Source organism: Carlito syrichta, unplaced genomic scaffold (genome assembly GCF_000164805.1).
Source record: "Carlito syrichta isolate Samal-C Ts95f unplaced genomic scaffold, Tarsius_syrichta-2.0.1 Scaffold92597, whole genome shotgun sequence".
NCBI classification, from domain to species: Eukaryota; Metazoa; Chordata; class Mammalia; order Primates; family Tarsiidae; genus Carlito; species Carlito syrichta.
The window spans coordinates 32,405-53,614 of NW_007036693.1; the positions used below are offsets into that span (position 1 = coordinate 32,405).

Consider the following 21,210-nt stretch of genomic DNA (forward strand, 5'->3'; position numbering starts at 1 on the left):
GTATTATTATTGTTAATTTGTTGGTTTTACTTTTTTTTTTCCAGTTTTAACATCCAAATCAATTTTTCATTTCAGTGAACTTTTACCTTAATACATGTTTGCTTTGCTGGGTTCCTGAATCTGTAGCCCTTTTGCATTGCAGCGTTATCCTAGTGACTAAACAACATTACGGAGCTATACTATACCATAGAGCTTCTGACAAGCACAGAGATATCCCAGGTTTGACTGCCTGGCATGGTACCCACTAGCCACGTGTGGCTAGTCAACGCTTGACACGTGGCTAGTGTTGCTGAGCTCCAAGTTTTTGCTGAGCTCCAAGTTTTAACTTTTTCTAATGTTAATACATTTAAATCGACACATATGGCTCGTGACTGCTACAATGGAAAAGGGAAAGGAACTCAAGGACTTGGGTTTTAGTTTTTCAGAGAAACTCAACAGAATATATGATTTAAAGTCCATTGTATAAGAGTCACTAGATCTTTGAATAGATGACCAAACTCATTCATTCCCCAAAATAAAACATTAGCTTTATCTTAGATACTCAGAGAGAGGGAAGCATGGCAACATTCGTCCTCAAAATTGGTGCAAGTGCTGGTTATTGTCACTCATAACAGAACAACCCTTGAGTTTTTCTATTCAAGCAGCATCTGAGAAAATATTTGTGTTTTGGTTTTACATGGAGAGAAATGGGCGGAAGAAAAATAAAAACAGTATCTTACTTTGTATTGTGTTTTGCATGTTTTGCATTTTGAAATGTCATCGGCTCAAAGCTTCCCAACTGGGAGGAAAGAAAGCTAGACCTAGAATTGATGTTATTCTCAGTTCAGAGGAGAAAGTATTTCTCAGCATGAGAGAAACTTTTTGATTGGGAAGAGACTGTGGAAAAGAAGATGACTTTGAGATTTAGTTGGTAAAAGGCAAGTATAGGGTTGGCAGCTGTTTGAATGCCGCCTCCTGGGATAAAGAGACCCGATAACTGTGGTCTCAGCCAGTCATTTTATAGCTTACAGAGGCAAGTAAGGAAGAATAGCTGGTCTGGCATAGAAGGTTCATTTTAAGCATGCTGGTTTTAAGGTGCTGATATGACATGCAGAAGCCATCACCAATTCCCAGCACCAGACTGGAGGAAGGGTGGCTCTTCCCTAGATGTGGGAGATCCAGCCTGGCGTGGCTTGCTGGTTTCCATACCGCACGCTTCTTCAACCCTCACCTGCTCCGTCGTCTCCCCCAGGAAAGTGACCCTAACAAATTTCAGTAGAATTTTGTCTTGTGTGGATGGAAGCCTTGGAAGAGGACACTCACTTGAGAGGATGAATATTTATAAGGAAAGAAATGTAAGAGCACATGATCAAAGACATGAGTGGGTTGGGTGGTTCAGAATTGGGGAAACCTGAGCAAGGGGAGTGGCACAGAGGAGGCAAACCTGCACTGCGCAAGGAGGTGAGAAGGGGGTGTGTCAGGGAGACCCTCCGCCAAGAGCTGAGGACCGAGCCCCCAGGAAAGCAGAAGGCAGGACATGGGCCTCCTAGATGCTGCAGGGGCCAGGGGGTGCTGTTCAGCAGATGTAATGTTTCAGTCTCATGAGACAAGTTGTCCTAAGAATCCCGCACGACAACAATAGTGAGCATGCTAGTAGATCTCAGGTTGTGTGTGGGTTTACCACAATAAGAGCAAACAAAAAAGCATTCAAACACATTTCTGTATGCTGTTTCACTTTTGAAATTAGTGGGTTAAGTGGACATTTTTTCAGCTGATGAGAATAAAATTGGTAAGACATTTTTGTGAGCATGTAGTCAGTAAGGAGGGAGGGAGGGAGAGGGAGAAGGAGGGAGGGCAGGCAAGCAGGATGAGAGAGAACGAATTCAGCTTTACCTCCCTCTAGTAGACTCATAGAAACTCCAGTGGGTTTCCCCTCAGAAGCAGGGATCTGTTGCTACCTATCTGCTGCTTTTCCAGCGCTTCCTCTTTGCCTCTGCTTCTCAGTGGTATTTCGCTTCTGTTCTCTTTGTCAGAGCGTCAGTACGCCCGGCTGACTATCCTCAGCTCTGTCTGGGTGGAGCTTCACGTCAAGGCACCCATGGGCTCCAGCAGCTTCTAGTCTGACTGGTTAGAATCTGGGTCTGGTTGGCTGTGGCCAAGCAGCAGGCTTATAGGAAATAGATCTTGCCTTTCGTACGCAGGAACTACCAGGAGTCACTTTCTCAGCAGAAGTTTCTTCGGGAGGGCTTGGTGGCACCTGAGTCTGAACATGCTTTTTCCAGTAGGCATGTTGCCTCACTCCTTCGTGTTTCCACTCTGTCTTTACAACCTTAGTAAACCATGACGCCATCCATATTTTTATGCTACGGCTTTTGAGGGCTTCTTTTTCAGGACCGTAGAATATTACTTTTATTGCAGAAAATTAAGTGGCCGTCCCCCGTCTCTTCCGGCAAGGGAGGAGTTGAGAGTATGATAGTCTCCAATCCTAAACATGCCTGTGGAGAAGGAAAAGGTGTTCCCTGGTTGGAATTTTTGTGGTGTCTTGAGGACATTAAAGTATTTTTCACTTAACAAAATTATTGAAAACTTTAAAAAAGTGCAGCACTCAGCCATATCACTGACAGTTGACCAGTTGTTAACACGAGTGGCCTGGCAAATGGAACAGTAAACAGTAGGAACCACAATGTTCTCCATTTCCTGTATTAAACTAACCTCCACTTTGCAGATTTTTACATTTGTCGTAAAGTTTCAAAACTTTGTATTAGTTATGCTATGGGTGCTTTATTAATATTTAGAAAAAAACGCAGGCCAGGTGATTGCTTTGGAGAGCTGTGTATGGTCTTCGACTTGAACCTTCCTTTTGGCTTTGAAAGGGGTGTCACCGTGTGCTAGCGTACTTTCAGGTGGGATCTGGTGGTGGGCTCTGGTGGTTTTCAGCCGCGTCAGGTGTGAGCCGAGGCTCCAGGGTGAGGTGGAAGACGAGGGCCTGCAGGAGCCCAGTGCCCGTGGCGGCGCTGGGTGTCCGCCTGCGGTCTCAGCTGCACCGTGCCCTGTGGGCTTTCTGTGGTCTGAAGCCCAGCACTGGTTCTGGCTTTGCGTATCTCTGTTTATCTATTCTATTTGTTTTAGTGCCTTAGCTGTAAATTTGTACAGATTTAACTTTTCTTAGAAAGTCATAATTAATACGTCAAACTTTTGTTTTAAAACTAGGATAAGAGAATCAGAGTATCTCAGCCCTTGACCAGAGGACCAAGTGCCTTTATTCCAGAGAAGGAAGTAAGTTTATCCATCTTAAAATACATAAAGTGTGATAAAAATAACTTAATTGTATTAAGACTATCTCAGTGTTTAATATGGAGATGAAAATGTATTTTGCTCTTGAGTTTCTTATTCACATGTCCGAAAACCTTGGGGATGTTCTCTCCAGCTTCTCTTAGGAGCTTGAGTGGGTAATAGTTTGTCTTCTTCTTTTAAGGTTAGGGAGCATTGCATGGTTAGAAAAATATAAATTTAATTATATTTGACTTCAAATATAACTTTTCTGAACAAAATGGCTAAGAGTAATAAAATTTAATATTAACCTGAAGATTTTAAATTTTAGAAAGGCCACTGTTTCCTGGTGGTTTTAGGTTACATAAATGTCAAGAAAAGATGTATTTTAAAGTGAAAATGTGAGTGTTCCAGCTGAACCTACCAAATACAATATGATATTACATAAGCAGTGGCTAACCCCTTTCTCTTGGTTTCAAGTCTTTGGACAGATGTCACAGAACCCCCAGTCCAGATCTCAACTTTGGTAGAATGGGGGTAAGGTGGTAGCTACAAGGAGAGGCTATAAAAGGACACTAAGGGGGTTCTTGCCCGGTCAAGGCCATGCCTGTTCTGTGGGCGTACATCTCTGTGGAAGATCACAGCAATGTGCAGGGCCTTCTTAGTTTCCTAGACACCTTTGAGATATGCCTGGGCTAAGAAATGTTGAAGAACACTGAGCTTTTCTCACCTTCAAAGAGTTATTAACTCATTTTGAATACAGTCAGTCTGTATACCGATTCACGGTTTATTGCAAAGGTATCGTTTTGATTGTTCTTATACTGTTCTGAGATTAGTCAACAAATACTTATAGAGCATTGGTTCTGGCCAAGCATCAGCATTGTCTTAGAAGAAGGACGAGCAGAATTAAAGTGATGCTAGATGATTGCCAGAGGCAGCAGCTCTCTTCTCTTGCTTTCAACTTTTTAGAGATTTTACCATTGGAGTGGCGATCCAAAATGGCGGTATCATGCCAGGAGCTGATCTGGGGGTGGCCACGCCATGCTTATGCCTGTTTTTGTTGTTGGTAGTGGTGTTGTTTGGATTTTTTTGGGTTTTTTTGCATTGCTTGGGACTACTCTTAATTGCCTAGTCCATTTAAAGACTTACTGAAGCACAGTCGTTTCTATGGTGCACATCTGAAGATGATCTGGCTTCTGGGGTCTCTTGCGTCATGTGAATCTGTTCATCTATCTTAGGCATCCAGTTAGACACAAGAAACGTCTAGGGAAAGCACGACAAAAGCAACAAATACTCTGTTCCTAACTCTATGCAGTTCATCGGGAATCTTGTGATGTCTGCAGCTCTCCCCCTGGTCCCTCAGTTGACAAACTGGCCGGAAATGGGCACACAAAAGCACAGCTGACTCCAGAACACGTCACACTGTGCAACTAACATTTCCTCACAGCCTCTACTTTTCTTTTCTTTTTTTTTTGTTTTGAGTTGGAGTCTCACTCTGTCGCCCAGACTGGAGCACAGTGGCCGCTCCCGGCCACCGCAGCCTCGACCTGCTGGGCTCCGGCGATCCTTCCGCCTCAGCCTTCCGAGTAGCTGGAACCACAGGCACGTGCTACCACGCCCAGCTAATTTTTGATTTATTGTGACGATGAGGTCTCGCCAAGTTGCCCAGGCGGGTCTCAAATCCGCGGGCTCAGGCAATCCACTCACCTCAGCCTCCCAAGGAGCGGGATTACAGGCTGAGCCACTGAGCCTGGCTTCTACTTTTCAAACATTGCTTCCCTCGGGATTAAATTTCCCTAAGTCAAGAGCGCCTTTGTATAATTTGTACTTACTTTTCAGAAAAGACTGCGAAGCCAGCTCTGAAGAGTAAACAGAGTTTCTTAATAGCAGTGCAGATCTTTGGAAAGGTCATTAGTTTGAACTTTAGGAGATCTGGACTCTAGACCAGGCTCTGCTGTTAACAAGGTGCACGAGCTTGAATTTAACCTTGACTCTGTTTCCTTATCTCTAAAATAAGAAATATAGTCTCCTTAAGCCTGGAACGCTAATGCTAGAATACGAATAAATAGTGAGCCAGTTTTATTATGCGTCTCACATCCATTAATTCCCACAGTTGGGTCCTTCTACAAAGTGCTAATAAACCCTTAGCACCTTCAGAGCCGATTCCTGGTGTGATGCCCAAACTGTCATTGTGTATAAATAATCTATTTTGAGGCAGCTCTTTTCAGTTCCTAGGTAGGAGGATGTCCATTGTAATAACTTACTTTGTTTTTAGTAATTAATAGGATAGGCTCAAAATAGGAGTGGCAGTGTTCTAGTGTCCTAATTAATCTTTCAATTAACACGTTCCTAAAAATTATCGTATATTCTTGTGCCTCTAAAAAGGCTTCAGCAAAGGATCAAACTAAGGTATTTGTCTAAAAACGATATGATTGATTACCTTCACAGGCTGAGGAGATGAAATTGTCAATGCATGTAACCAAATACCACTGCTTTGCCTCACCACGAATTGGTGTGACAATGGCCAGGCAAGTGGGCCCTGAAGAAGCTGCCTCGTGTGTCTGGCAAACAGATGGAAGCCTCTTTTCTTGAGCTTCATAGCTATGTGTATGTTTGATAATTTAACATTTGTTGTTTAATCAATTGTGGTGCCAGAGCCAAAAATGAAGGGTGCGTTCTCTTTTTTCGGTTTCTAGTATGAGCAACTGCATAATCTGTTAATGTCAAGTGAATATTCATTTGCTCCAGGGTTGGCCTAATGTTCGGAAACCGAGGGTGTGTGCTGTCTCAGTAGTGACTTTGCTTTGTGTTCCTGGCTGTCAGGTTGTCCCGGCCAACGCGGTGGACGAGCGCACTAACTTCCTGGTGGAGGAGTACTCCACATCCGGCCGCCTGGACAACGTCACCCAGGTCATGAGCCTGCACACCCAGTACCTGGAGTCCTTCCTGCGCAGCCAGTTCTACATGCTGCGCATGGATGGCCCCCTCCCCCTGCCGTTCCGCCACTACATCGCGATAATGGTGAGGCTTGCTGTGCTGGTATGTTTCTGCTTTCTGATAATGGCTTCTGCTTTACTCACGCCTTGTCCCTTCCAGAGTTAGCGTGCATGTGCACACATGCGTGTGAGCCAAGGCTGAGGCCTGAAAAACCCTGTGGTCCCTTGGACGCATTTGGAATGCTTCCAGCCCCTTAATGCCCTGGAGTTTCTCATTTAATTTTCAGTAAAATCACTTTCCATTTTTCATTTCTTGTGGCCAGAGATGCTTGAGGGGGCCGAAGTAATATCCCACAGGTTTTGTTTTTGCTCTTGATGTCTTGTTTTCAATATTAATAAAAACGCAAGTTGTTTGTGACATTCTCCTTAGTCATTGTATACTTGACGAATTTGGCTAAATAAGAGGAAAGTGTCTGTCAGCACTGATGGAGATTCTGGATGAGAGAAGACTCCCCAAATGAATTGTGACACTCCTAAGAAAAGTTCTTGATACACACTGGCTAAGTAGCTAATGCTGCTACACACCGGTTAACTGGTGGCTAGGAGAAAAATCAGTTGTGAGCAGGGAGGAGAACTGTGAAATGGGACGCTAGCAGCAGGACTGGGAAGGGTGGGAAGACACGAAGACATGGCAACGACTGGGCCATGAACAGCAGGAAGGGGCCGTGAGGCGAGCGCTGTGTGTCTGGGGCGGTCTGGGGAGCAGCAGGGCTGGCCGGAAAGTGCGGCCACAACTGGTTTGATTGTCTTTTAGCCTCCTCACTGACGTTTTGAACAGCATCACAAAAGGCAGCATGCTGTGTCTTATTGAATGGTGAACTTGACTGAGCTTATCATGTTAGCTTAAGGTTTCAATGGGAGTGAGGCTGACGGCAGACTGAGAGCATTCACAATCTGAGAGAGAAGCAACATGTAGTGAACAGAAGGAAGGCCATGTACAGTGGCTCACACCTGTAATCACAGCATTTTGGGAGGCCAAGGCGGGAGAATCTCTTGAAGCTAAGACTCCAAGCCCGACCTGAGCATCTCTGCAAAAACCCAAAAAGTTAGCCAGGCATGGTGGCGGTGCCTGTGTCCTCACTCCTCGGGAAGCAGCTGCAGGAGGATCACCTGAGCCCAGGAACTTGAGGTTGCAGAAGATGTGATCCTGCCACTGCACTCCAGCCTGGATGACAGCGCAAGGCTCCATCTCTTGAACAAAACCAAGCAAGCAAGCATCAAGTAATATTACTTTACTGAGAAACAGCCCTGAGCCAAAGAGGGGTCACAAGTCAGCTCTGCGTGGATTGACTGAGTTGTCAGCATCTAGGCTAATGCTGACTGGATAGGCAGGAAAGGGTCAGAGAACATCAGTGCCGACTGGGTCGGGTGATGTGCGCAAAAATGGCGGACATCACAGTCACCTCAAGGGGGATAGCAGAAGGACTGGAAGCAGCATGGACTCTGAATTGCTAGAATGTAAGCTACTAAGTTTTCTAATGTTTTCGGTAGACTACAGTAGATATATTTACCATAATGAAATGGACCTGTATTTTTTTTTTAACATACCTAGAAAGTAGGCTCTGGCTTAATTTAGATCAGCGTGTAGATGAGGAAGTAATGTACTTCAGATGACAATTATTTGCTCACACAAGTATCAGCTGCATGTATTGATTCAAGAATCTATTGTAACATTATGATAGACATTTTAGAAAAGGCTAATTCTGTAAGAGAAGAGTTATTGACTGTAAAAATCTTTAACTCCCTCTGAATTATTTGTTTAGAAATAGTGGAATGAGACTTTACCATGACTGTTTAATCAATGACTATTTTCTGTACGTTTTAGGCTGCAGCTAGGCATCAGTGTTCTTACTTAATAAACATGCACGTGGATGAATTTTTAAAGACAGGAGGAATTGCTGAGTGGTTGAATGGTTTGGAATATGTACCACAAAGACTGAAAAACCTTAATGAAATTAATAAGCTGCTAGCACACCGACCTTGGCTGATCACAAAAGAGCACATTCAGGTACTGAGTCTTGTTCTTGTGTAATAAAAAGGAATTTTCTTAAACCTTAATTTTCAACACTTGCATATTAGGAGCTTGAGCACAAATATATGTGGAAAAGAAGAAATTTAGCAAGTCAGTGGGCCTAATTTAAGTACCAATGAATACATTTCCTCTTTGAGTAATCACTAATTAGCTTTTGCAAGTAGTTTGGTAAGTAGCTAGGAGAAAAATTGGTTTCCATTTTAAAGCAGTAGGTAGAACAAGGAAAATGCCCCAGCAGGACAGGCTGCCAGGGTTCTAGGCTTTGTTACTCACAAAACACCAGCAGGAGAGGGTGTCTGGGTTCTTGTCTCTGTTACTCCCATGTCTGTTCCCCTAGTAAGTTTACTTCTGTGGTCCTTAGTTCCCACTGTAGAGTGACGGACTCAGCTAAATGCATTCTAAATTGTTTTTTAGTTCTTACACTTCATCATTTTAAGATTCTCAAAGCATGATTTTTTAAAATAAAAATGTGATTTTCCAGCAGGTGAGTGGATGCTTAAATACCTTTAGAAACGAGAGCTTAGATGATAAACAGAATTGTTTTGGTTGCTAAGAGCATTTGTAGAAGGAGCTTCCATCAGAGACTTGCAGGGTGAAGCCATCGTGCAGTCTGCCTAGCACTATGCCTGGCACATGTTCTCCCTAGTAAATGGGAGTTCTCATCTATATCACTGTTGGGAGAAGTCTTTGTTTTTTAAAATTTCTGTTTCGAGTGCATAGAAATTTTTTTGGTGCTCTTATTAGATTACACCTTTGTTTGTTGTTTGCCCGTATCACCAGACATAGCTTCCATCAATCTACACTCGCAGATGTTGGTGATCTATCTGGGAGACTATGAGGGACGATGTCCTCAGGTTTTTGTTCTAGCTTGATAATATATTAGTTAGACCCAGGGAAGTGATCGTTGATGGTAATGTCGTATCTCAATTACTTTGTGCCAGATGCTTTGGTGGGTCAAGATAAAGACCCTGTCCTTGGGCATGCTTGGGGTCTGGGGAGGAGAGGCCAGGATAATGACAGTAATCAAAGCATAATAGGGTATGAATGTGTGAGCAAAGAGAATACCATCGAAAGGTCTCTTGTAAAGGTAACCTCGGAGCTGGGTATTCAAGAGGAAGTGAGAGCTTTCGAGAAGAAGAGGGCATTTCGGAGAACGGGTATGTAGCCTTATGGTGCCGTTGAAGAGCAGCTGACAGCGTCTCGTTTTTGAGGCAGAAGGGTGTTGACGTAAGGTGGGGAGTGGGAGATGTGAAGACTCGGGATCATGTTGAATGACCCCATGACGCTCTGGGTGTTTGAAGAGGTGTGTTTTATCCTCAGAAAGTTATGTTATCATCTCTCAGGAGCTGCACGATGCTGTCCTTCAAACAATTCAAATGTGTGTGTTTGTATGTGTATGTATTCTTGTCTCAGTCTCTTAAATTTCTGTATTAGTGTCTTTTACTGTGTTAGCATTACAGTATAGGTATATAAGTATTCTATAGAAAACATATTTGATAAGTAAATATTAATTTATAAGTAAATGTGCATAATGTCAGGGTTCGAGCCCCCCATTATTACTGTTGAAAGTACATGGGATCAAAAGAGTTTGAGGTCAATATGATAAAGACCTGAGAACCACTGAAGGTTGTGGTGCTGAAGTGTCTATAAGCATGGGTGATGATGGAGAAGACAAGTTGCTGCTGGTGCACACTGGAAGCGGGAGGCCAGTCATCGCACCACACCCAAGGGAAGACTCGTTTTTTAAAGCCATGGAGAGACCCAGAGGAGTGCTAAGATGGTAGTGATCATGCTGCCTGGGAATGAGCAGGCTCAGTGGCTGGCAGGATGCAAGGGTGGAGGAGGTGGGAGAGAAGCATGACCAAGGTTCCTTCTCCATGGCATGAGCGTCCACAGGCTGACAACAAAAGAGCCAGAGGACCACAAAGTGACAGCCAGTTCCTGGAGGAAATACAGGTCTGTGACTCAGATGAAAGGCGGGTTAGAAGTCAAATGGAATGGTTATTTGGAGCTAAGCAAAGGTCAAGTTGAAGGAATGGATGGTCCATCCAGGGGCAGAATGTACAAGGAAAGACCATGGATGGAATATGGTAATAGAGAAAGGTCCAGCTCAAGGTAGAAAGTGCCCCTCCCCTCACAAAAGGTGGAATCGTTGAAGTCAAGGGAGACTAATGTCCGAAAGGAAGAGGACAGTGTGAGTTCTGCAAAGATAAAATAAGGACTAAAAAGAGATTGTTGTCCTTGGCCATTTGGAAGGGGCTTGTGTGGAAAAGAAACCAGATTAGAATGAAGCTTGAAAAAGTGGAAGTGAATGTGAGGTGAGAAGCTAGAGATGGTGCCTGTTGGCTCTCCTTTGCAGTTTAGTGATAATCCCATAGATTGGGAACCGCACTGTCAATGGGACCAGTTCTTTTGGAAAGCTCTTTGGCCGCGTTATCAAAGTCACAAAAATAGTAATGCTCTCTGGCCCAAGAATCCTATTAGGAAATGTTCCTAAAACATAGACAGAACCGTAGCATGGAGATGGTCTTTATAGTAGCAAATGCACAAAACAAAAAATGTGAAGTCATGTGACTGTCTAGCAGTGTGGGGACAGAGAAGTAGTTATGTGCATCCATTGATATACAGTGTAAGCCTCTGCTTACAATCAGTTTAACAGTGTTGTTTCATGAAAAACGAACAAGTCAAAAGGTCAGATTTGAAAAGCAGAAACAAACATGTACATGATTATAACTATATCATAATGCTTACAAAAAATAAAAGAAGACCTGAAAAAGTTTTATTAGGGTGGTAGAATTTTTTCAGCTAATATTTCTTCACAACTATTTATTTAATATATTTTGTGGCTACAGGACTAGGTACGTCAGATTTTAAAGCAGGTATATTTTTCTGTGTGTTGTTTATTTTATTATTATGTAATGGCCCTCTTAATCTTTCATAATGATTTTTCTGGTCTGAACGTCTCTTTTCTAATTTAATTTTTTAATTGACAAGTAATAATTGTACCTATTCATGGGGTACATAGCGATATTTTGATACGTATGATATATGGTGATCAGATCAGGGTAACTAGCATGTCTGTCATCTCTAGCATTGATCTTATTTCTGTGTCTTGGGAACATTCAGTATCCTCCTCCTGATTACTTGAAATTGTGTATCGTTGTTAACTGTAGTCGGCCCACAGTGGAACGTATCATCCTGTCTAGCTGTAATTCTGTGTCCTTCAACAAATGTCGGGCTCGGAGGCTCAGCCTATAATCCCGCGCCTTGGGAAACTGAGGTGGATTGCCTCAGCCCGTGGGTTCAAGACCCGCCTGGGCAACTTGGCGAGACCTCATCTCTACAGTAAATCAAAAAATGAGCCGGGCGTGGTTAGCGTGTGCCTGTAATTCCAGCTACTTGGAAGGCTGAGACGGAAGGATCGCCGGAGCCCAGCAGGTTGAGGCTGCAGTGGCCAAGAGCGGCCACTGCACTCCAGTCTGGGTGACAGAGTGAGACTCCAACTCAAAAACAAACAAACAAAAAAACAAAACAAAAAACCAAAAAACAAATGTCTCTCCTTCCCTTGCCCCAGTAGAATTGGGCTGGTTTTTTTTTTCTTTTCCCTGATCTTTTGGTAATACATTAAATTTTATATATGTATATATATTTGTGTGTGTGTGTGTGTGTGTGTGTGTGTGTGTGTGTGTGTGATTAAATAATGGAGAGTCAAAGCAAAAGAAAGCATTTTATTTTTGCTTTGTCTTAGCCCTTAAACAAACGAAATGGAAATTTTAGGTGGGAGGGTGGGGAAAGAGCCTGCTGAGAATCCCTCCTTCCTTCCCCCGACATACACTGATGGGAAATCATCCCTGAAGGATTCATTGGTGAAATTCACTGGGTAGGGGAATGACTTTTTAATGGTTTCATTTGTGAGTCCCTCATTCAACTGGAGTGTCAAGCAAAATAGCACATGAGGAAGTGCTTTGAAATTTTTAAAGTCATTACTCCAAGAGACACGAAAGGATAACTAGAAGCTGACTTGCTGAATTGAGTTTTTATGATTTTTTGTGGGACAAGGTTCCAAAAAACCTTAAAATGAATGGTTTTGCTAGATAATCTTTAAATGCCCCCTTGGCTTCAATGTTCTTTGATTTGCTGAAAGTATTTCATTAAAATAGCATAATATCTAAAAGTGCTCTGGAAGCAGAAGATCTTCTGTATACTATGGGGTTCGGGAAAAGCTGTAATATAATTGTATTGGTAGGTTTGATCATTTTAATGGAATGTCGTTTGATATCTTTAGCGTATGAAACGTTTTTAAAAGGAAGTTTTAAGTTTTAATTACTGCAAATAAGTATATGAAATTTGGTAGACTTTCCATTGAGATTGTTTTGTATCACTCCACATGTTCATATTTGCTTTCCCGTTCCAGAAACTTGTCAAAACCGGAGAAAATAATTGGTCTCTGCCTGAACTGGTCCATGCGGTGGTCCTGCTGGCACATTATCATGCCTTGGCCAGCTTCGTTTTTGGTAGCGGCATCAATCCAGAGAGAGACCCAGAAGTCTCCAATGGATTCCGGCTAATATCAGTCAACAACTTCTGTGTGTGTGACCTTGCTAATGACAACAGCATAGAGAATGCATCCCTTACAGGCAGCAACTTCGGGGTTAGTTTTCTTCACTGTTTTCCTTTACTATTTTTGCTTCAAACTTTTTAATGTTAAAAATATCTAGATGTAACTTATTATCTGATTAGATGGGTTGTTATATTCTTGAAATATTTTTCGTAATTTGTATTGCTGTATTTAGTCAGTTACATGAATTTCTGGTTTGTCTTAAAGAGCTTTTTAAAGCAAATATATGCTATTGCAAATCACGAAGACTAAACAGCAATGCATTCCAGTGACCATAGGCTTTTACTAAAAAACCTTTTGCAGAGCAGATCCTAGAACAATGTACCTGTGTCCATAAGACACTGGAACAACCAATGGAAAACGTATCTTGTGAGAGCAGAAAGTAAGAAATTTGAGGCTGCCTCATTTAAAGAAATAAACCATAATTTAATATGTACCAAGAGATAGAATTCTAGGTTAAATATATCTACTTGTAAGCTTTTTGTATTTATAACTGAAGCAAAAAACCACGCTTGCGACTGCCTTTGAAGGTGTCACGTGGTTCTCTTGGGAGCGTGAAGAAGCCACAGGAGAACCTGGTGCCTGTGCCAGTGCCGCGGTGCAAGGTCCGGGGACACTGAGAGACCGAGGCATTCACTGGGCTGGTTTTCAACCTCAATGGCGCCCCATGTTTTCTTACCTGCTTCCAGATCGTGGATTCTCTAAGTGAGCTGGAGGCCTTAATGGGCCGGATGAAGCGGCTTCAAGAAGAAAGGGAGGATGAGGAGGCGTCTCAGGAAGAGATGACCACGCACTTTGAGAAGGAGAAGAAGGAGAGTCTCCTTGTGGTCTCTGGAGAGACGTTCCACGCGTTTCCTCCTTCAGGTATTCTTCCCATCTTTGCCCTCCCGCAGTCCTCGGAGCCCAGACGGCGAGGGCAACCTCGTGTGTCCAGTTTCCACATGGACGTATCAATGGCGCCCTTTGAGCTGTCCTCCCAGTCTGCCCCGAAGCCGCTCCAGCCCAGCTCGCTCTCAGGTTCTGCGTCCCCGAGTGCATTTCAGGTTCCCAGAGAGAAGCTTCCAGCTTTATAGAACATGCTCTGTCTTGGGCAAAGTGTGTTTAAGGCAGATCAATTGCTCATGAAGTTAGATAGGAATATCTAATTCATCCCACTTTTGTAATTTTTTAATAAGTGAAATCTTGTTTTAGTAGGTATAATTTTTAGAAGATATCTTCACCTTTTGGGCAGGTGGGGTGTGTGGGAGGATTAATCCCATACTGCTGCTTTTCCAGGTTACTTCTAGAATTACAGTGCACTTGCATTTCTTTTTTTTCTTTTTTTTTGAGTTGGTGTCTCACTCGGTCGCCCAGACTGGAGTGCAGTGGCCACTCCCAGCCACCGCAGCCTCGCCTGCTGGGCTCCGGCGATCCTTCCACCTCAGCCTTCTGAGTAGCCAGAATTACAGGCATGCGCTACCACACCCAGCTGATTTTTTGATTTATTGTAGAGATGAGGTCTCGCTGCCCAGGCGGGTCTCGAACCCGTGGGCTCAGGCAATTCACTCACCTCAGCCTCCCAAAGGCGCGGCATTACAGGCTGAGCCACCGAGCCTGGCCGCACTTGCATTTCTTTGGAATTCTATAAAAATGTATTATTTAGGTCATTTCTTAGGTTCATTCTCCATTAAAAGCTGGATTCTTAGCTCTAGTCTTACAAACACAGTTTTCTGATGCTCTCAGCGACTGAAATGGGAAGGGAACTTTTCAGTTACAACTAAAAAAAGATACTGGACACCACAGAGTAAATGCTATTAAAGTAGCAAAGACTCAATACAGAACTGAAACCCTTCAAGAGTCATCACTCAGCACAGCACCTCTTTCTAAAACAGAGCTCCGCCGGGTTAGCAGAGACTCACAGAACCCCTGTCCTGAGACGTCTCAGTCGCACAGGGTCTGAGAAGCGTTTCTGTTGTAACTTGTCTGCTAACGTTAAATCCAACTTTGGTCAGTGTGTTCGGTTTTGCCAGGATGAACCAACCCCTTTTATTCTTTCCCCTGATGGTGTTTCATAGAAAAATTGTATCTTCCAGATTGGATAACAGTTTTAGTCCTTTTAGTTAATTTAGTCCATTGAAGACCACCACCACTAAAATCAGACCCTCCGATCAGCAGCAGATTCCAAGTAAATAAGGTTCTTGCTTTAGTTGTCGGTTTAATATTCATTCTGCAGACGGTTATTGAGCACCCCTCCAGCCCAGCACTGTGCTAGGCACTAGGGTTTCAAGGCTAGATGAGACATGGTTTCTGTCCTCAAGGCGCTCTCATGCTCGGGGAGAAGGCAGCAAGTACGGCTCACAGCAGCCTGTGGAAGGTAGACACACAGAAAAGGAGCTGAGCCATCTCGGCGGGGGAGGGTAGGACGAAAGGGGGCTGGAGGCAGGACTCCTGCAGCCCTTGGCTTTGTGAGCCTTCTTGGCGGGGTTGGGAGTGGGAAGCCAGGTGGTGGCGGGGGCTCGGGAGGGCGGGAGCAGCAGTGTCCAGACCCAGGAAGGGCACAGCAGCGAGGAGAAAGATGCAGTGTTGGCAGGATGCCTGGCATGAGGTGGGAGTGTGAAAAGAAATCTGGCTGGAGACAGAGGCCTCGCCACCATGACCCTGTCAGCCTGGAGGAACACGTAGCCTGCCACGTTTTTGACATTTGGGGCTGAGGTGTCAGCACAGCAACCAGTCAGGAGATATCTACACAGTGCCTCTCGGTCATCAGCGTCACACGAGTCACTCTCACAGGCATCTTGCCGAGATGCAGATGTTGAATCCCTCGGTCCAGGCAGGGCCCAAGAAGCCCCCTTTCTGCCCAGCCTCTAGGTGACGCAGTGCTGCTGGCCTGCAAACCAACTCAGCATAGAAGGGTCTAGCAGAGAGGTGATTGTGGGTTTCAAGCTCAAGGTAAAGCTTTGGGAGTTATCAGCATGTACCTGGGAGCAGCAGAGTGGATGATACAGATCATCCAGAGAGAACAAGCAAGGGTAAGGGAAATAGCTTAGCCTGCTGAGTCCTTCAGGGAAGCCGATGTTGTAAAGTGGTTGGTAATAGCTGTTTTTTCAGACATTCACTTTTTAAAAAAATTATTATTATAAAGATGTGGGATACAATTCAGGGTTAGGTATACAAACATTGATTATGCAGGTACCCTTGTTGAAGAGGTGTGCCCCTCCCTCCCCTAGCAGTTTCCCTCAACTGCGAGTCCAACCCTCCCTCCCCTGATAGTTTCCCGTTACTGCCAAACATTTTCTTACAGTATTATAATTGTTCAAGGTCTGCTTATGAGTGAGAACATATAGTACTCTGTTCTTTGTTTCTGTGATAGATCACTGAGTATGATTGACTCCAAATCCATCCAAGTTGCTGTGAAGTCCGTATATTTGTCCTTCTTTATGGCTGCATAATATTCCATTGTGTATATGTAGCACATAACTAGTCCAGCTTCAATGGGCAACATGGTTGGTTCCGTTTTTGCTACTGTGAATAGGGTTGCAACAAACATATGTGTGCAGGTATCTTTTTTGTAGAATAATTTGAGTCCCTCTGGGTATTCCCCAGTTCCAATAGGGGAATTGCTAGGTCATATGGAAGGTCAATTTCTAGTTCTTTCAGAAATCACCACACTGTCTGCCAAAGAGGTTGTGCTAGTTTGCATTCCTTCCAGCAGTGTAGAAGCGTTCCTTTCTCTCCACATCCTCACCAGCATCTGTTGTTGCTTGGTTTATTAATGATGGCCATTCTTACTGGGGTTAGGTGGTGGCTCAGTGTGGTTTTGATTTGCATTTCTCTGATGGTGAGTGAGGCTGAGCACTTTTTCATGTGTCTGTTGGCTGCCCATATATCCTCTTCTGAGAAATATCTATTCATGTCTTTTGCCCACTTTTTAAAGGGACTGTTTGTTTTTTTCCTTCCGGCTCATTTGAGTTCCTTGTAGATCCTAGATGTCAGGCCTTTGTCAGATATACAGTTGGCAAACACCTTTTCTCATTCTGTGGGCTGTCTCCCTGCTCTCTTGATGGTTTCTTTTGCTTTGCAGAAGCTCGTTAGTTTGATGAGTCCCACTTATCTATCGTATTTCTTAAGGTATTGGCCTTTAGGGTTCTGAATAAGAATTGGTTGCCTGTTCCAATTTCCATAAGGGTGTCTCCTGCATTTTCTAAGATTCTTATAGTTTGAGGTTTTATGTTTAGGTCTTTGATCCATTTAGAGTTAATTTGTGTGTGTGGTGATAGGTAGGGGTCCTGTTTCAATCTTCTGCATGTGGTCAGCCAGTTTTCCCAGCACCATTTGCTGAATAGATTCTCCTCTCCCCAGTGGTTGTTGGAGGCTTTGTCAAAGATGAGTTGGTTGAGGAATTGAGGCTTTGCTTCTGGAATCTCTATCCTGTTCCATTGGTCTATATGCTTGTTTTTGTGCCAATACCAGGCTGTTTTGATTACTGTAGCCGTATAGTAAAGTATTAAGTCTGGAAGTGTGATACCTCCTGCTTTGTTCCTTTTGCTAAGGATTGTTTTGGCTATTCATGGTCATTTATGTTTCCATATGAATTTCTGTTTTGTCATTTCCAGATCTGAGAAGAATGATGTCGGTAACTTAATGGGTATTGCGTTGAATCTGTAGATTGCCTTTGGTAGGACGGACATCTTAACAATGTTGATTCTTTCTATCCGTGAGCATGGGATAGTTTTCCATTTGTTTGTGTCTTCTTGGATTTCTTTGAGCAGTGATTTGTAGTTCTCATTGTAAAGGTCTTACACTTCTCTGGTTAGGAAGATGCCAAGGTATTTCATTTTTTGTGTGTGGCTATTGTGAATGGGAATGTGCTTTTTATTTGGATCTCTACCTGCTTGTTGTTGGTGTATAGAAATGCAACTGTCTTTTGCACATTTATTTTGTACCCTGAGACTTTGCCAAAGTCCTTTATCAGTGCAAGAAGGTTTTTGACAGATTCTCTTGGATTTTCAAGGTATAGGATCATATCATCAGCAAAGAGGGATAACTTGACTTCCTCTTTTCCTATTTGGATACCCCTGATTTCCTTCTCTTATCTAATTGCCTGAGCTAGGACTTCCAACACAACATTGAACAAGAGGGGTGAGAGTGGGCAGCCTTGTCTTGTTCCAGTTTTCCGGGGAAATGTTTCCAGTTTCTGTCCATTTAGCAGTATGTTAGCTGTGAATTTGTTGTAGATGGCACTTACTATTTTGAGGTATGTTCCTTCTATACCTAGGTGTTTGAGGGTTTTTATCAAGAAGGGATGCTGGATTTTATCAAAAGCTTTTTCTTCATCTAACGAGATAATCATGTGGTTCTTGTTTTTACATCTGTTGATGTATTTAATGACTTTATGTTCTTGCAAATGTTGAACCAGCCCTGCATCCTGGGGATGAAGCCTACTTGGTCATGGTAGATGATTTTTGAGATGTGTTTTCCGATTCAGTTTGCTAGAATCTTGTTGAGGATTTCTGCATCTGTGTTCATAAGTGATATTGGCCTGTAGTTCTCCTTTTTTGTTAGATCTTTACCCGGTTTGGGTATCAGTGTGATGTTAGCTTCGTAAAATGAGTTGGGGAGAATTCCATCTTTCTCAATTGCCTGGAATACTTTCAGTAGGATTGGTATCAGCTCCTCCTTGTACGTTTTGCAGAATTCTGCTGGAAAGCCATCTGGTTCAGGGCTTTTTTTGGTAGGTAGTTTTGTATGACAGAGTCAATTTCCTGGGCTGTTATTGGTCTATTTAGTGTCTCAATGTCTTCTTGTTTCAACGTGAGTAGGTTGTGTGGTGTCAGAAAATTTCCCATTTCATTCTGGTTATCAAGTTTGTTTCCATATAGGTGCACATAGATTATCTCTGATAATCTTTTGTATTTCTTCTGGGTCAGTTGTGATTTGATCTTTTGTATTTCTGATTGTGTTTATTTGGGCTTTTTGTCTTTTCCTTGGTCATTCTGGTTAGGGGCCCATCAATCTTGTTAATTCTTTCAAAGAACCAGCTTTTTGTTTTGTTGATGTTTCTATGATATTTTTGTTTTCTATGTCCGGTATTTGGGCTCTTATTTTTGTGATTTGGATTCTTCTGCTAAAGTTGGGGTTTTGGTGGTCTTCTCTTTCCAGCTCCCTTAGGTGATTTGTTAGCCCTCAATTTCTGATCTTTCCATTTTCTTGATATGTCCTCATAGAAATATAAATTCCCCTCTGAGAACTGCTTTCAGGGCACTCCAGAGATTTTAGTAAGATGTTTCTTCATTTTCATTTGTTTCCAGGAATCTTTCAATTTCTGCTTTGATTTAAGTGTGGACCTAGTAGTTGTTCAGCATCACGCTATTTAGTGTCCAAGTCTTTTTGGGCTTTGGGGAAATATTGTTGGTGTTTATATTTATTTTTATTCCACTGTGGTCTGAGAATGTGCATGGCAATATTTCAACATCATGGAATTTGTTTATGCTTGATTTATGGCCAAAGATGTCATCAATCTTGGAGTATGTTCCATGTGGTGATGAGTAGAATATATATTCTGTGGTTGTTGGGTGGATTAATCTGTAGGTCTGTTAAGTCCTTTTGGTCGAGTGTCAAGTATACGTTCTGGATCTCCTTGCTGATTTTTTGCCTCAATGATCTACCTAGTGCTGTCAGTGGGATATTAAAGTCCTCTGCTATAATAGTGTTAGAGTCAATATCTTTTTTTTTTTGAGTTGGAGACTCACTCTTTTGCCCAGACTGGAGTGCAGAGGCCACTCCCAGCCACTGCAGGCTCGACCTGCTGTGCTCCACCGATCCTTCCGCCTCAGCCTTCCGAGTAGCCGGAATTACAGGCATGCGCTACCACGCCCGGCTAATTTTTAGATTTTATTGTAGAGATGAGGTCTCGCCTGCCCAGGCAGGTCTCGAACCTGCGGGCTCAGGCAATCCACTCACCTCAGCCTCCCAAAGGCGCGGGATTACAGGCTGAGCCACCGAGCCCGGCTGTCAATATCTTTTTTTTAGTTTACTTAGTAGTTGCTTTATAAATGCTGGTGCTCTGTGTTGGGTGCGTATATGTTTAGGCTGGATATTTCTTGTTGATGGATTGAACCTTTTATCATTATGTAGTGTCCTTTTGCATCTTTTTAAATTTTTGATAGCTTAAAGGTTGTTTTGTCTGATATTAAGATTGCAACTCCTGCCTTCTTCTGTGACCCATTTGCCTGGAAACTCATTTTCCAACCTTTAACTTTGAGTCTGTGTGTGTCCCTTGATAGACATTCACTTTTAAGAGAAGATAGACATTCACTGAGATTACTAGAGCTTGAAGGATATAAATTTTTTTAGTTCTTTGGAAATATTAAAAATATATTTTGGACTCCAGTCTCTACCTTCTTGGACCCTTCAAAAATGAATTTTGATGAGCAGGTCTTGGCCCGTAGCCAAATATTTTCTCATTTTAATAGAAGAGGCTATATTATGTATAAATAATCCAAGGAAATAATTTTATTATATATATTTTTTACTCTTAATCCTTGCCACTACTAAATTTATTGACTATACAAAATATATATATCAAGAGAGAGAAAAATGACTCAATACAATAGCCAGTTGAGTCATTTTTATAGACTTATGTTTTAAAATAGAAGTGTATTTTTTTCTGTAAAAAAATGTATTAGTTTAGCCAGTATGATAAAGCATTCCAGATTCTATGAAGGGATTCCAAGAATAGCTTTTCAAGTCTTTTGAAGAAAATAAATAATGTATTCTGCAGGGGTTGTATTCTATCACTTGGTAACACAGGGCTAGCTAGATTTTATTGTTTTGTTTTTCCGGTTAGAAAGGTATTCCATTACTGCAACAGAGTGCTTCTGTATGATGTGATGTTAGTAGCTACTTCTTAGGGGCAGGAGAATGCAGATGAGGTGTAAAATAATATGCCCTTTGAGTACAGACTTTGAAATATTTGTGTAGGTAGGGTTAAAACTAGAGTTTTAGATTTATTGACCAGGGTGCTAACTTTAACGCCTTAAGATAAATTTAGGGAACAAATATTTGTGGATTGAGAGACCTTTGTACATTTCCTTTTGTGGACAAAATTATCCAGAAAACAGGTCCTAATTGACTCCTAATTTTAAAATTCATTCATAAAAATTTTTCCTAGGATCACTTCTTATTTGGTTAATTGCTTAGTTTTTATTATTTATTTTTAAGTGTTTAAAAGTCATACAACAACTTGAAAGTATATATGAGCAAAGCTAAAACTGAAGAACCAACTATGTAATCGTCAGCTCCAGTATCAATATTTGCCAGATGAAACCACCTGGTGG

General features: G+C 42.5%; 1 protein-coding gene across 1 annotated transcript in view; it reads left to right on the plus strand.

Moving 5' to 3' along the window:
* Nucleotides 1-3,178: 3,178 nt before the first annotated feature.
* The window catches only part of SESN3 (sestrin 3), a 33,035-nt gene continuing 15,003 nt past the window's right edge, over nucleotides 3,179-21,210 (plus strand). Inside the window, exons 1-5 of the mRNA XM_008059953.2 lie at nucleotides 3,179-3,255; nucleotides 6,073-6,270; nucleotides 8,071-8,253; nucleotides 12,692-12,928; nucleotides 13,585-13,759. Of these exons, the coding sequence (XP_008058144.2) occupies nucleotides 6,163-6,270; nucleotides 8,071-8,253; nucleotides 12,692-12,928; nucleotides 13,585-13,759 (703 nt within the window). The 5' untranslated portion in view covers nucleotides 3,179-3,255; nucleotides 6,073-6,162. The remainder of the gene's footprint in view (nucleotides 3,256-6,072; nucleotides 6,271-8,070; nucleotides 8,254-12,691; nucleotides 12,929-13,584; nucleotides 13,760-21,210) is intronic.